Genomic DNA, 16,313 nt, shown 5'->3' with positions numbered 1-16,313 from the left:
GCTACCAGGTGTATAGGGCCTACTTTAAGCCCGCTACTTTGGCTTACACGCTAGCGCACGCATATGAGAAAGCGTAAGCTGCGTTTCATTTAGATTTAAAAAAAATCGTCCGAAAGTATATATTTACTTAAATAGGAAGGCAAATCCGACTTCCGATAAAAAAGAGAACTGTTTATTTGGGGTATTCTCCTAATCTAATATTTTACATGAAAGGTATTTATCAACGAACGGCTGACAGAATCCTCTTGTTCTAATTGGCTGAAGATATTAGCTTTCTGCTAATGTATGCCTTGAATGATTGCAGATCAACAGTGTGCATACAAAGCAGAAGTCATTTTTGGCCTACTAGCTAATTCTGACAACCTCCGTTGAATTGAGAGTATGCGTTCGAGGCTTGTAGTAGTCGAGTGTTAAGAAGAAATGAAATCCGAAAGTGAGTTTTATTGAGTTAGTTGTTCTTGTCTTGCTTTGCTAGCTCCTTTCTACTTTCCTCCGTAGTCCTCCTAATCGCATGTAAATCCATGCACAAAAGATACATCTCGTCGGCAACGCCTATACTCGTCGTATGCGTTGGCAACGTAAATCACTTGAGTTTTGTATGTGGACTGGATAAGCACAAATCCGACCCTGGCTTTAACCATGCCAATCATTTGGGATCAGCCAATCAGATAGCCCCATTCGACCCACTTCAACTTATGACCCCGCAGGGCACACTGTTGCCACGCACCAACCGCGTGCTCCAGGCGCGTGCCTAGAGGTAAGAACCCAGGCGAAGTGCAATCACAACACCCCACTCAATTCGACTTCTCGAGCTTGACGACCAAATTGCTCTTCATCATCAAGTAGCGTAGCGTCTTCGACGACAGACCTTTGGTAAGGAAGTCCGCGAGCTGGTGCTTGGTTTCCATATACTCCAGCTCAACTTCCCCACTCATAACTTTTTCACGAATAAAGTGGTAGCGAATGTCGATGTGCTTGGTACGAGCTTGATAATCGACGTTTTTCGCCAAAGCTATGGCACCTTGGTTGCTCTCGTAGATCACCGTAGCCCCCACTTGTTCAGCTCCAATGTCCTTAAGTAGCAGACGCATCCACACCACTTCCTTGATGCAGTCACTTAGAGCCATGTACTCGGCCTTAGTCGAGCTTAGGGCGACGGTCTTCTGAAGCGTAGAGCGCCAAACCACAGGTGCCCCGCACATCATGCACATCGTCCTGCTAGCCGAACGTCTGTCGTTGCGATTGCCAGCCCAGTCTGCATCCGAGTAGGCGACGAGCTCGGTTCCTTGCGAACCGCTGTACACGATGCCCACGTCCTTGGTCTTCAACAGAAAGCGCACCACCTTGATTCCAGCATCCCAGTCTTTCTCACCAGGGATCCCTAGGAAACGACTCAACTTGGCAACAGCAACCGATATGTCAGGTCGTGTGCCACACGCCAGGTACATGGTGCTACTAATGAGCGATCGGTACGGCTTCAACTTCATCTTAGCCTTGTCTTCATCGGTCTCCGGTCCCTCCTCCTTAGTCAAGTGTAGCCTTTGGACTAGTGGTATCAGGCTTGGCTTCTGGCTTCGCTTGATGATCGACTCGGTGCATGCACGTTGTGAGATGCCAAGCTTCTTGTCATCGATGTTGTAGTCGATCTCGATACCGAGAATGAAACGGGAGGGTCCTAGATCCTTGATCTTGAACTTCTCGGCGATACCAGCCTTTACCGACGCGATGATGGCCATGTCTCGTAACGCAATCAGCATGTCGTCCACGTAAAGACACACGATGCACTTGTCATCACATGCACCTCTCGTGTAGAAGCATGAGTCAGCGTCAGTAGCCTGAAACCCCATGGTCTTGAAATGGTTGTCGATGGTCTCGATCCAGATACAAGACGACTGCTTGAGTCCGTACATACTTTGCAGTAGCATGCAGACGACATCATCTTCTCCTTGAGCCTTTGCCAGTGTTAGTAGCTCTCGAAGACCCTCTGGCAACTCCATGTAGATCTCTTCTTCGAGCTTCCCGTACAGAAACGATGTATCCACGTCGCACTGCTCGATGTCGAATCCTTCAGCACAACACTTGGCCAGCACTGCCCTGATTGAGTTCAGGTAAGTCACAGGCGCGTACGTCTCTTCGTAGTTGATGCCCTGTCGTTGTGAATACCCCTTTGCCACGAGACGAGCCTTGTGTCGAATCAATTGACCCCTTCTCATTGCGCTTTAACTCGAACACCTAGCGGCAACCGATCGCTTGGCACTAACTTCCAGGTACCCGTGTCCGTTAGCGACTTGAGCTCACTTGCAATCGCTTTCTTTCAGTTGTCTTGGCCCGCACTAGTAGTCACCTCCGCGCACGTCTTCGGGACATCCTCGGTGGCAGCCATCAGCTGTTCACTCTCGACAATGGCGAGTTCGTTGCCACTTGGCCTAGGTCGCTCTTGAGTCATATTCTGACGCTTTGTAATACTCGACGATGGCGCATCGATAATTTGCTTCTTCCTGGTGCTTGCCTCTTCAGGATCCGTTTTTTCGTCAATGGGCCGAACACGCGAACGAGTAATCATAGGATGTGTCGAGTCGTATGGCACCATTGCATAATCCATGCTCACGTCACGTTGAAGTGGAATCACGTCAGCAACTTCAACATCGGTGGGAACGATTTGCGTGGAGTCATTCAGCGACATCTGATCCACGCTTAGCACCAATGCGTCTGTATCGTCTTCTGCATCCAAGTGAGTCATGATGCGCGCAGGATCAGCTGTCTAAAAACACTTCACGGTGCGCACGATTTGCACCTTTCCTGTTGCCATGTTGAGGACGCGGTACCCCTTCACTCCATCCCCGTAACCCATGAACTGACACTTGAACGCTTTTGCATCCAGCTTTTAGCGCTTCTCGCCGGGGATATGAGCGTATCCAACTGCACCGAGCACCTTCACGTACTTGAGTTGTGGTTTGGAGTGACTCACAATCTCGAAGGGTGTCCTCACATTGACCGAGTTGGGGATCCGATAGATGTTCCAGGCCGCAGTGCTAACTGCCTCCGCCCACCTCTTCCTGTCGACACTCTCATGATAGAGCATGCTGCGAGCCATCTCCACGAGGCTTCGATTTATGCGCTCAGCCAGTCCATTCTGATGAGGTGTGTACGGCACCGTCTTCCCATGCTTGATGCCGCGGCGGTTGAGGTAGGCCTTAAGCACCCGGCCCGTGTACTCACCGCCGTTGTCCGAACGCAGGCGCTTGATTTTTTACCAGTTGCACTCTCGATTCCGGCCTTGTTCGTTTTGAACTTCGACAGTACTTCTGATTTGGCCTTCATGAAGTAGACCGTAACGTGGCGTGAGTAGTCGTCAATGAATGTGACGATGTACAACCACCAGGTGTCGGGGTTTGCATCGGACCCTTTACGTCCGTATGTACCAGGTCAAACACACCGGCACCCTTGACGAGCATCTCCGGATGTCTCGGGTAGTCGTCAGCCTTCATCTTTCCCATGCAGCAGCCTGCGCACACGTCGTCCCCGTGGACTTCTCCCGTGATGCGAGGCACTCCTTCTGCCATGGTCAGTAGTTTCTCGTAGCGCTTGTACGGGATGTGGCCAAGTCGGGCGTGCATAACAGCCCATGGCTCCTTACGAGTAGTCGTTGCAACACGACACACCTCGCTCCCCCCACTGTCTTCAACTTGTAGATTTTTCCATAGTACTTCGCCTCCGTGACGGTAGCACCACCAGAGATAAAGACACACGTGTCCTTGCTGAACTGCGCGGTGACGTCTTTCTTGGCCACCTTCGACACCGAAAGGAGGCTTCCTTCAACTTTAGGGCTGTACAGGACATCCGACAGCGTGACAGACGTCCCGTACATCGGCTTCATACCGACGGTGCCCTTTGCAATTGCGTCGAATTTCGTGCCACCCGCGATCGTGATACGGACTGGCGTCTTCAGCTCCTTTATGGACACGAACTTGTCCCGGACGCTGGTCATGTGCGAACTTGCACCTGAGCCGACGAGCCATTCACTCTTGGTGATCGCACTCGTTGCCATGAACGAGAAGTCGGACGGATCCTCTCGCGCCGCTTGCCCTCGTTCCTCGTCGGCCTTTTTCTTACGGCACTCGAGCTCTCGGTGTCCTTGTTTCTTGCCGTAAAAGCACTTGCCCTTGAAACGTTGCTTGCCACCGAAATCTTTCTTCTTCGTAGCGAAAGCTTTCTCTTGAGCCGATGACGATTCATCCGAGGGTTGAACACCAGAGAGTGCTTGGATCGCGTAGGCCAACGTCACGTTTGGCGTGTTCTCGAGGACAGTACTGATCATCTTGTACTCGTTCGTCAAACTGCCAAGGAGCAACACAAGCTGGCGAGTCTCGTCCAGAGTCTCACCGATCGGCTTCATGTGGAGGACGATCTTCTTGAACTGATTGACGTGGGAAGCGAACTTGGTACCAGGCTCCATCTTGAAGTTGTTTAACGTCTTTGTGACGAGAAGCCGGTTCTTGAGCGTCTTCTTGTTGAAGTGCTCCTCGACCATCGTCCACGCCTCAGCGGCAGTCAGTGCTCCACGGACGTAAACTTGGTACGTGAGACTCACGTCTCCAGCGATAACACCAAGTGCCTTCAGATCGTTGATCTTCCATTCTGCCGTGGAGCGATCACTCACTTGGTCGAACGCGGGCTTGGTGATCTGTGGGAGCAGTCATTTCCGAGCAAGCTTCATCCGCATGTTGAACTCCCAGAGGAAGTAGTTGTCTTCCACGAGTTTGTCGATGTTGTCGGCGTAGCTTGGGCTCATAACCAATTGAGCGTATGCGTTCGAGGCTTGTAGTAGTCGAGTATTAAGAAGAAATGAAATCCGAAAGTGAGTTTTTTTAGTTAGCTGTTCTTGTCTTGCTTTGCTAGCTCCTTTCTACTTTCCTCCGTAGTCCTCCTAATCACATGTAAATCCATACACAAAAGATACATTTCGTCGGCAACGCCTATACTCGTCGTATGCGTTGGCGACAAAAAACACTTGCGTTTTGCATGTGAGCTGGACATGCACAAATTTGGGATCAGCCAATCAGATAGCCCCATTCGACCCACTTCAACTTTTGATCCCTCAAGGCACACGCTTGCTACGCACCAACCGCGTGCTCCAGGTGCGTGCCTACAGGTAGGAACCCAGGCGAAGTGACGGCAAAGTGCAATCCCAACAAAGAGAGCGTTGTAGAAGCTCCGCCCGCAAGGGTGGATCCTTGCTGGAGCCAAAGGCACGACCCGAGGTGAGCTGAGTGCTCCCTATAGTTCTGGGACAGGTGTTGCTCTTCGCGGTGATGTCCCTCGCAGGATACATTATGCTCCGGGCGTGTTCGCGATGACTGTCGTGTCCTGCGGTGCGAGCTGTGGTGAATGCCACACGTTCAGATGCCATTGCACCCTGTGTCAAACCACTGTACGCGCGCTAGCGCAGAAGCAGGCTTTGAGACCAGCAACCGTTTTGAGCATAGGGATGCAAATCCCAGTCTGCTTTGGGTGAACAAGTCACTCTGGGTGCGACTAAGAGCCGCGACAATCTCGTTGCTGCTCAGTGTGAGAATTAACCTTTGGGTGTTTTAATTTTCTAGTTCTGAATGGGGAATCAAGTGATACTCAGTTAAGTGGGGGAGGATGTAATGCTGTACAATCCAGTCTAGCCCAGGTTACATAAAGAGTGACCCGTCACTCTTGTGAATATCTGGCACACGGTACCACGAGCTCTCAGGGCATAGCTACATAGCTCCACTAAAGGTAACCTCTAGTTTGTATAAAACCCAAGCTAAGCTTACTTATCAATACATCTGTCTTATTGTGCATTTCAATGTTTTTTTTCCTTTCCCCTTAGCCTGATGCTCGATTTATAATAAATAGAGGCCGTTTTATTCAATCGAGGTCTATAAAAAGTACAAATCGATCAAGCTTAAACTGGCTGGTTAATCAAACCACGGCAGCCGCTCGAGCACCAAACCACATCGACATCCTGTAAATCGACCCTTTATGCCGTTATGAAATGGTAATTCGATCACAGATAAAACAACTCGATACCTGCCTCTTCCCATCTCATTTTTACGCGTGGTTTTAAGCTCCGACCATGCTCGATCTAGGCTATGGAACGGATTGACATTCCATCTGCAAAGCATACATCTACTCCTTTAAATAGAAAACCGTTCCCACTAAGACCGGGGACACGTGAACTAACGCTCACCCGGATAGTAAATACCCTTAAGCACTTCCTCTGAGCGAGGTGCTGTGTGACCCCGTCACAACGGAGTTTAGTAAAGTATACGCACGAAGAATATTTTCAAGGGAAAGTGCTATTCCAAGACGCCGAAAATACAAGTACCTCGCATTTGGAGGTGAAGTAAATATCGAGCTGTAATCACCAGGTTATAATCTACGCCAATATGACCCCCCCCCCCCCTCAAATAAGTTAAGCGCTTGCTTCAAGACGACGAAAATGTCTTACACCCAAGTTTGGACATTTTTGTTCTTACTAGTAGTAGGAGATCGCTGTCCGAGGTTTCTCGTATTCTAAGTGCAGATTTGTACTGAAATCAAAATTTACACAACTTTTTCGCAACAGCAAAAAATAATAGCTGTAAATTTTCTCCGCATCTGAAGCTTTATCGCTACGATGACGATTTCTTAAGCTTCATCAAGTTTTTCAACTTCTTCACCTTTTTTGCCTTCTTGGCCACGTCGATGAGTTTGCTAACGTCTATCTCCGGCTTCTTGACGATCTTATTAGTAGTATGGGCTATGGCTTTCCAGACTCCACCGTTCCCGTCCAGCGTGCCGCCTTGGACAACTTCTTGGCCTTCGACCCGAAGGGATCTTTTGTCAGGGGACGCCTTTGACAAGAGCTGAGGCTCCTTGGGATTCGGGAACGCTTCGACGGAGCTACTGCGAGCTAAGACCGCAAAGGCAAGAGCAACGTAGAATATACTGCGCATGGCTTGTAGGCACGGATTTCACTGGAAAGAAGGGCCTTGTGGTCTGGAAAGAAAAACGTGAAGTGAGTGCCAGGCATTCTTATTAGCAGACTAAACCGGTGGACGGCGTCTCACAGTAGCGATCGTGTTGTTTGCGCGCATTGGTATTTACTCAGTTCCAATGCGTTTGCTTCAGCGAGCAACCCCACAACATCACAGCAGTACCGACGATCTGACATGAAAAGTTACAGACTGTACCGCATAGAGTTCAGGTAACATTTTCTGATATGTATATTTACATGTAGGCTCATCATTATTGACAAAAGAATAGTGACACCAAATTAAGTAGATAATACTGGACCTTAGTACAGCAATTGTATTATTCGTGTTCGGTACTAAACACATATCGATTTACAACCTACTGGTATGGAGAAACGTCAGACGAGGCATATGCGCTTGTACATGTATTGCAGCTTTCTTAAAAAAAAATTAATAGTACTGTACATGTAGAATTTAACCATCGCAAGCGTAAATCCTCCTCGGACTAAAACAATTACATGTAGATTGCGCGCGTCAGAGCTCTGTCACTGTATTGTTCGCTGAATAGAAGACGAATTGATTGATGTTTGCTTTTGGCATTAAATAACTCAATATCTGTAAGCTGGGCAATTTTGCTAATGTCTGTTTCACCATCTTTTGTCGAGCACAGTACATGAAAGTACCTACATGTAAGTTCCTTTGTCTTTCGCCGTCTGTGCAGCTGTAACCGCCAACCTATTTTTTTTACTTTGAAGTACTTCGTAGAATAAAAAGAGGAGGGTATTTACCACATCCAGCGATCTGGGGTACAATAGGGTGCATACAATACGTGATTGCAGGCTCGCTGCTCTCAAAACCTGATACATTCACGAGGTATAGTATATGTACACTATACTACAGTACTACTGTACAGTAGAGAGTAGTGAACTCGGCATACTCCGAAGTACATGTTTGTGATTTCTACTACACACTTACTAACTGGTAGTGGTGTTTACAAACATGTTTGTGAGTTTGTGGTCTTACTATAGAAAATCATTAGGGTTATCGTCCTATTAATAGTCGTTTCTTCTTCATTTAAAAAATTCTGTACACACCTAGTACATGTATGTACTTCACACCGTGGACGAATCGCACACTGTGCGATGTGTCGGCTAAAAGGGTGTTTATAGAAGAAAACAATGTCCCTATCATGATAAAGAAATGACCAAATATTTTAACAGGGCTGTGAATAAATATAATAGGCAGAAATGCATACACACATAAACTTGATAGCGATAAGTGAGCCCATCTCAACCAGCCATTTTTATAGGTATAAGATCGAAATGACGAAGAACCAGACTGCACCACCAAAACAATTAGCAATCAAATATCTTAACAATACAGTAGCCCAAGTGCGACCACTATTAAAATAAAGAAAACTCGCAACACTCACAATCCGACAGGGAACGATGGGAACAAAAACCGATCACAGAATTGCTGTTGTGGGGAATCCGACATAAGTGGCGTATAAAACACAAACATAACTAGAATAGCAGCTAAACAAACATCACGAATGAACACGCTCCCGCTACATAGGTGTCGCGTAATACGTGCCCTGGAACTTAACACTAAGTAGGAAAAGGCTGGGCTGAGTTGTTTATTGTACAACGTCCGTAATGTATTTATTTGTTTATTGTACAACGTCCGTAATGTATTTATTTGTTTATTGTACGCCGTCCATAACGTATTTGTTTTTTTTATTGTACGTCGTCCGTAACGTATTTGCTCAGTAGCGGTACAAATCAAGCTTACCGGATCACCTTTGTTCCGGAGGCGGTACTGATAATTATAAAAGATTAGCTTGCATCGCGCACACTGATAAATGCGCTACAACTGAGCTATTAATAATAGAGCATTACTGCTGTTTGTATCTCAAACACAGCGCAACGTATTTACTTAAATGTTTTGTTAGCACTACTGGTGCAAATTTTTGACCGCTACCTATACAGCATTTACATACTACCTCCGTTCTGAAAAAGATAACCATTTCAAATTATATTACAGCCTACCCAAAAAAATACCCCCTCTATGCCGATCACTTTTTTGGATTTCGAATCTCCCGCGCTTTCCCGACCAGACTGGCTCCCGCTCCCAGCTTTCAGTTTGAAAGCTGGCACCTAGGGGAGATCACAGACAGTGAGCGCCAGGCCGTCTGGGAGACCTTACTGCTTCGCAGCGTGGGAGAAGTGATCAAACATGGAGAGATCGTTCGGGTTGCAGCGTACTTCCGTGTGGGCCGCCAAGTTGTCGAACGAATTTGGAGGCGTGGAATCAATTCGATGGGAGATCGAGTAGCAGCCGTGGTCAAGTCAAGGAAGAGCGCATGTGGTAGGAAGAAGGTGGATCGAGCTGAGCTGTGCGAGAGAATCGCTGCAGTTCCTGTCAAAGAGCGCGAAAACCAGCGTCTGCTTCAGCGCGCGTCCAACATGAGCTGCTACCTGGTTCAGCAGCTCATCAAGGAAGGTTACATACGGCGTGCGCTCGGACAGACCCGTCCACTACTTACACCCACGCACAAGTTGGCGCGCCTCCGGCACAAGGACAAGCAAGTACGAGCTGGCACTCTCCCTACGTCACTGCCTTGTGACGCTATCTCACTCGCCAATGCTAACGCGTACCTGCTGCTTCTTGCAGCGAGAAGCCCCCCCACCGCCTACTGCTAAAGTTCCAGAAGCCCCACTGAGCACCCCTTCAGAATGTGGCGATGTAGTTGCCGCCTTAGATCCGTTTTTGTATCTGTAGTTGCACGGCGGAGCATGAACGCCTGTGCCTTGCTTAGTTTCTCACTGTTAGCTCTCGGTCATAAAGCTCCTCTCACAAATTAATAAACGCTCAAATGAACGGCGGGGCGCTGCGCAAAAAACAAACAAATGGTTATCTATTTCCGAACGGAGGTAGTATTTCGTACCTTGAAAAATAATTCGCATCGCCTATCAAATTACAGTCTTTGTAAATTGAATACCCTCTAAATGTGCTAATCTCGTGTCCCGCACCACAAACCTCGGTACCCGTCTAAGACGATACATTCCCTGCAAAACTGTTGGCTGTTTGCCGATTGTGCTCAAATTGCAAGATCAATTGAAGGACGGACAAAGCAGAGGATAGGCGTCGCTGGCGACTATGGTGGCAAATGAAGAGCGCTCACTGCTGAATTTGTGTTGTGTGTGGCCGGGGTGAGGGGGTATGCGTAGGTGAGCGGGCAGGGGATCGTGCTCTTTGTTGCGTTGATTATAATGGTTTCTGCTCTATATGTCATGGTAGGCGCTGGTGTGCACGATATTGCTTTAAAAAGAGAGAAGGCCTGGTGAAAAGCAGTATTAGCGCCTACACGTCGTCCCACAATGAAGTCGCTGCCCATGCGAGAGTGAAGCAGTGGATAACCTGCCTGTCTTGTGCTTTAAAGGCGAAAGCAAGTGTGAGGCCTCCTTACGCATAGCGCTCTGCTACCTCGTGGAAGCATATCTACAGTAGAAGTTGGACGTCTCGGCGGCATTCATGGTGTGTGTCGGCGTTTGTCGTTGTCGTAATCCGACGTCCAAAAGTAAGCCTCGAGAGCTAACAGCGGAATAAGAACGCCAGCAGCTAGACTGAAGTGAAACAAGCACACCCACAGTCTAATCGTAATTCTTGTCTGTCACCATAGAATACGTAGACCAAAACACGCACCTACTTTCAAGGACAATAGCCTGCACAAATCTTATAGTTGAAATAAAATCGAGGCGGAACGCTGCCCAATTTTTTTTAAGTGTTTAATTTTCCGGACGAAGGTAGCTCCGGCTTGTTCCTATTCATACTCGAAATGCTCGCTGTATGAAGCTTAGTGCTTGATACTCGATTCAGTAGTCAAGACGAATTGCGACGAAATGAAGTAAAACAAAATTCACGAGCAATGTATAACTACAGTACACGCGTAATTTTCCAACCAATTCCGCTCCGTCCTACTCCTGTTTGCGCTAAAAGCTGGCATTTCAAGAGGCTAGAGACAGTACAGTTCATCTTCGCTTGCGAGTTTGAGAAACACCATGTCGTTGGCGAGAGTAACGTTGATTTGTATAGTAGGTCATGCGGCTTGCATTGTCTCTCATGGAGTTGAATCCGGTCCCAGTCGGCTTCGATCTGTCCTTTTAGTACTACAGTATCGCCGTCATCAGCACAGACAATCCTACTCTACGATGAACTACCGTGTGTAATAGTAGTAAAGAAACACATTTCGATGCTGTCTTTAGAAAACGGTCCTGAATCCCGTGGAGGAAATTACATATTACTCGTCAAGGATTGGTTAATTTATTGCTAACTTATGGACTCACCAATATTTGCCTTTGGATGGCGTTAATGATGTCGGCCGTTTTTGACCTAGTTGACCGACACGCGTGAATTCAATATCGACCTTGTTGCATGCTAAGACGTTAACATTATCGCGTCGTGCACGTCTCTTTAGCCGACTGCATCTTAGCTCTGCTTTTAATGTGGTTAGCATTTGGAGGACTTACTGCATTTGTACAACGTACCAACATCGATAGCAATAGTACGGCAAATATCTTAGTGAAAAAGGCTAATCAATTCGTTTAGCGGTGATAGCGAATGGAACATGTTTCGTCGCAGAGGCCGAAAATAATAATTGCGAATTATAAACTATTGGGTTTTGCAGTATACATTTGTATTATTGGTAGTTGACCTTATCAATACAAGATGGTATTGGATCAATTATTGACAGTAAAGGTCCCCTGGTAGGACCCGTAAAATTGTTTCGATATGACACCACCAATCAGATCTGATGATATAATTTTCACTGCTCACCAAACCATCTCACGCCAACCTGAAACCAGTGGCTACTAGAGTGTCTGGTAAGCTACGATACGCGAGCCACATCTCAAACTTCACTTCATTTTCGAACTACGATGGTCCTAAATAAGCAAATCGCCGCCTACTTCTTCACGTCACTTGGTCAAGGACTGTTTTGCTGCAAAATATGCGGCAACGAGTGAAAACAAAACCAAGCTGGAGGGACAGGGTACTCTAATATCAAGTCGAATCTGGACGCGAAACATGTGGGGTATCACACTTCGTTCAAGAGCAGTTCGGGTCGATCACTTCAATCATACGGCTTCGTATCTGAAGAAGCTAGTCATCTGTTCCAGTGGATCAGTGGGTTATCAAGCGAAACATGCCAATCTACGAAGTTAGAGACACTCTCACAAGAGCCATAAGCAAGCTACGGCCTGTTATTGTGAAGGCCGAGAAGAATTGTTTCAAAGAACTGGCAATCAAAGTCGGTCAGAAGCTTAACAAGGAATTGGGAGCGCTTTTCAGCCTCATCTTTGATCGATGATCACACGCTGAGGTGCACTGTGTCGCACTTTTAGCTGTTTACGAAGCAGATGGAAAGCTTCTCGTGCCTCTCCTAGGTCTGTTCCCTATTGCAGATGAATCTCAGACAGCAGACGCACATGTACAATTGTTTGAAAACATCCTGGATGTTTATGACCAGACTAAGGACATGGTGGGCTTTCTGGTAGGAGACAACTGCAACACCAACCCGTCAGTGGCGAACAAGCTGGGCGCTCCACTTGTTGGGTCTGTAGGCCCATCGACTCAACCTCGCTGTGAAAAAGTACCCTGTCCCCGCATGAGTCGTTGCTCTCCGAAGTGAGCGACCTTATGGTAGATCTACGCCACGAAACTAATTACGCTGAGCTTAAAAAGCACACATCTTCTTTCGGTAAAGCGGAACGTGAGTCGCTGGTCGTCTCCGTTTACGATGGTGCAACGGTGTATCTAAATGTGAACAGAGATAATAAGGCGGAAGCTGTTGAAGAGCTTATCCCGACTGGCGCGAAGCACCGGAAGATACCAGGTCCTGCATGAGTCATTGCTCTCCGAAGTGAGCGACCTTATGGTCGAACTACGCCACGAAACTAATTACGCTGAGCTTAAAAGGCACACATCTTCTTTCGATAAAGCGGAACGTGAGTCGCTGGTCGTCTCCGTTGGTGCAACGGTATATCTAAATATGAACAGAGATAAAAAGGCGGAAGCTGTTGAAGAGCTTATCCCGACTGGCGCGAAGCACCGGAAGATACTTGGCTTCTTCGAACATATGAAGAAGTTTGTAAGCATCTGTCTACGATTACAGCGAGACGAAACAGACGTGGCTGAGATGCGAATGATGTTGAAGCACTTGTAGCTGCCTATCCGGTAATGAAAGAACATCTGAAGGCAACAGCGAAAATTGTGCACCAGCCGTGTGTTGAGACAGCAATTGTAGAGGTCACCAATGGACCTTTACTGTCTTCAGCGGAGACTTTGGGAATGAAACGATTCGAGGCATCGCAATTAGCAGGTAAGAAGCGCAAAAAGAGAGAAGAAGACAACGCTTTGCAGCTTCTAAGAAGCTGAGGAAAGAAGCACAGCACGACGCCAAGCATGACACGGTATATGCCTCTGGTGAAGATGATACCGACAGCTTCCAACATCGTTGAACAGCTGTTTTCCCAGAGCAAGCTAGTATTGACACCACAGCGCTGCTCCATGGCCCCACCAGCTTCGAGCAGCTGGGGTTCCTTCGTGTTAGCCGCGCTTTGTAGTGTAGCGGATGTAACCAACGAGCAAAGCGACTAAACAGTCTGCTTGATTTGCTCAAATATTAATATATACACCTTTTTTTCTTTGTGGACTCTGGTATTCTTAAACAAAAAATTTATGGAGTGATTTACATTGGGGTTTTGAGTCGTAACAATGTAATACGGTCTGTTGGCTACGTATTAAGTTTTGGTTTGAGCTTCGAAGCTAAGTACTGACAGAGTAGTAGTAATTTACATAACATAATTCCCCGTGCTCTACCATATATCTAGTCTTATCCCACATACCAATTCAATTAAAAATGGATAAATTGGGATGCCGTGCCATAGTTTATCTGAAATAATACCACAAGATTATTAGTTGTTACATCATTCCGATGAGCCCCTTATAAAAAAATATTTTAACAAGATGCCCAGTCAAGAAAACTGTTCTTGACTCGCCATGTTGTCGAGTAAAATTTCCTCATACCATGAATGTGATGTGTCGTCCTCTCGATAAGAATTGTAGGACCAGTCTCTGCCTAACATCGTTCACTTGTGAAGCAGCAACTACATTTCCAGACTTGCCGGTAATGCCAAACGAAACACGCAGGCACACGCACTTGTTAGCGCCAAACGACAAAAGAAGAGAAAAAAAACGAGTCTACCTGACAGCCTGGAGGAAAGTTTGCAGGAACTGGAGAAGGAAGCAGCTGAATTACCCTATTTTCATTAAGGCTCTCCAGGATAACACGGACTCAGATGATAAAGCTTCAGAATTCCAAGATGACCCCGACTTATATGTTGCTGATAGAATATACGTTAAGAAAATTAGTCAAGACGAGCAACACAACTAGTTCGTTTTTTGGGTGGGTTTTAATAATAAACCTAGCAGCCGACGTCATACCTACCACAGAACATGATAAACGACTTTTAATAATGACGAACTTGGCGTGGCTTGGCCAGTTGACTATCGGGCCATCATACTCACGGTGATCACGGCTTGTGCAGGAGTACACGGTAGGGTAAGACGTAGCTAGATATTGCTCCAATATATTTATATTACGGCAATTTTTATTATTGAAAGTGCTCTGATTGGAAGTTTTATTACGGCAAAACTTTACGATACAGAATTGTATTTCCCGATCTCTTTTTCGTTGAACCTTGGCTTTTGGTCCACTTGGCCGGTATAATTGCTATCAATAAGGCTTTCAAAAGGGGCGGGAACTAGTTTCGGTGGATGCTTTTACGGCGGATGCTTTATTACATATACATTGTAGTTAAAGCCGTATAGACTGAAGACCCTCTCAGGGACACTATTTTATAAATTAGCACCACTCGTTTTACAAAACACGCACTTCGTAGCAGTAGTTCAGTGAAGTGGCAGCCCGACTGAGTGCTTTTACAAAATCTGCGATGTCTTGGCAACTAATAGCTGAATTGGAAAATATGAAGTATGCATTGACACCTGTGAGGTAGCGTTGAAATAGGCGACCCGATTTTGGAACGCCACGTTCAGACCCCATTTAGCGAATATCTGGTAGAAAGCAATTGTCTATTCAAACCGGGGATGTAAAGCATTCGATGCCTCCTCCGACCAAACTGGTCGGCCGGAGCGTTCGCTGGTCTGCTATATGCGGCTTCATCGCGTTCGCGATGGTCACCACAACTCCGGTAGCCGTATCTTCGTATTCTAAACGATCCTCGCGGTTGTGGTGTCATATGGGACGTGACGCCACTGTCGATCAATTTCCTTCACGATATCCGTCTTTGACCGGACAGGCCCGCTTCATATGTCCGACTTTGTCGCATTTAAATTATTTGCCTTTGAACAGAACCCAGTCTTTTGCAGTCCGTTCCGATTTCCCGTTCCATTCTCCTTTCGACCGTATCCTTGTCAGCCTTTGAGCCGGCCTCCGTTCATCTTAAACGCGCGTTCCGCGGTATCCTTCTTTTCCAACCGCTCGTTCTCTTTTAATAGCTTTTCTGTCACGTCTTTGAGCGGCACATCCGTTTCACTGTCGACGATTGACGGGATCCCTCGTACTCAAAAGGTAAACAGCTCAACAGCACAACATTTGTCGTACGTCGCCGACCGGCTCTACCAGTGGTTGCAATCCGACAGCCAGTCGAGCGTCCCGAAGTTTAGCCATCGTCGTATCATCGTTCTTCTTGAGTTCATGTAGCCGTCGTGGCATCGTGACACCATTGCCGATCGGCTTTCCGGTTGTAGTACTCACTCCGGGCACTCCTGGTATGCATGGCGCGAGCCGCAGACTGAATCTTCGTTTGATGCTGATGCTCTACGGCTTAAGAGACGATACCGAGCGCTTTACGTCCATGACCAACCAGGCCCCCGTAACCTCGTTTTCCGGTATGACCACCTCCACGTGAGCAAAGCAAAGCGTCATGCGCATGTTATACCCCCTCCCCCCCCACCCACGTGGAAGTTGTTTTCACAACTCAGGAGGACTTTAAATAATTACTTGGTTGTCAGAATTGGAACGTGTATGTATAACATTCTAGCGGCGGTTAGCTTGTTCAATTTCTGCTTGATCCATTGGAGGCAAATGCCGAAGTGATTAGATTGGTAACCGAAACCCTCCTACATGACTTTCTAAACAGTATCCCTCTATTAGCTTTCATGGTGTCTTCTTGTAAGTGTTTGTGCAAGCAAAGATTCTGCCGTACCTGAACCATCCATACCGTAAGGTTAGGATGTTGTCCTTCC

The 16,313-nt window shown here is 47.0% G+C and overlaps 1 protein-coding gene across 1 annotated transcript; it reads right to left on the bottom strand.

Moving 5' to 3' along the window:
- Positions 1-6,644: 6,644 nt before the first annotated feature.
- On the bottom strand, positions 6,645-6,968 carry PITG_04097 (secreted RxLR effector peptide protein, putative; the record flags this gene model as incomplete). Its single annotated transcript, XM_002905762.1, has 1 exon — positions 6,645-6,968. The coding sequence occupies one exon, from the start codon at positions 6,966-6,968 to the stop codon at positions 6,645-6,647; it is 324 nt and encodes a 107-aa protein (XP_002905808.1).
- Between the last annotated feature and the right edge of the window lie 9,345 nt (positions 6,969-16,313).

This window comes from Phytophthora infestans, genomic scaffold, assembly GCF_000142945.1.
Source record: "Phytophthora infestans T30-4 supercont1.5 genomic scaffold, whole genome shotgun sequence".
NCBI lineage: Eukaryota > Oomycota > Peronosporomycetes > Peronosporales > Peronosporaceae > Phytophthora > Phytophthora infestans.
This window is presented reverse-complemented; position numbering and strand designations above follow the sequence as displayed.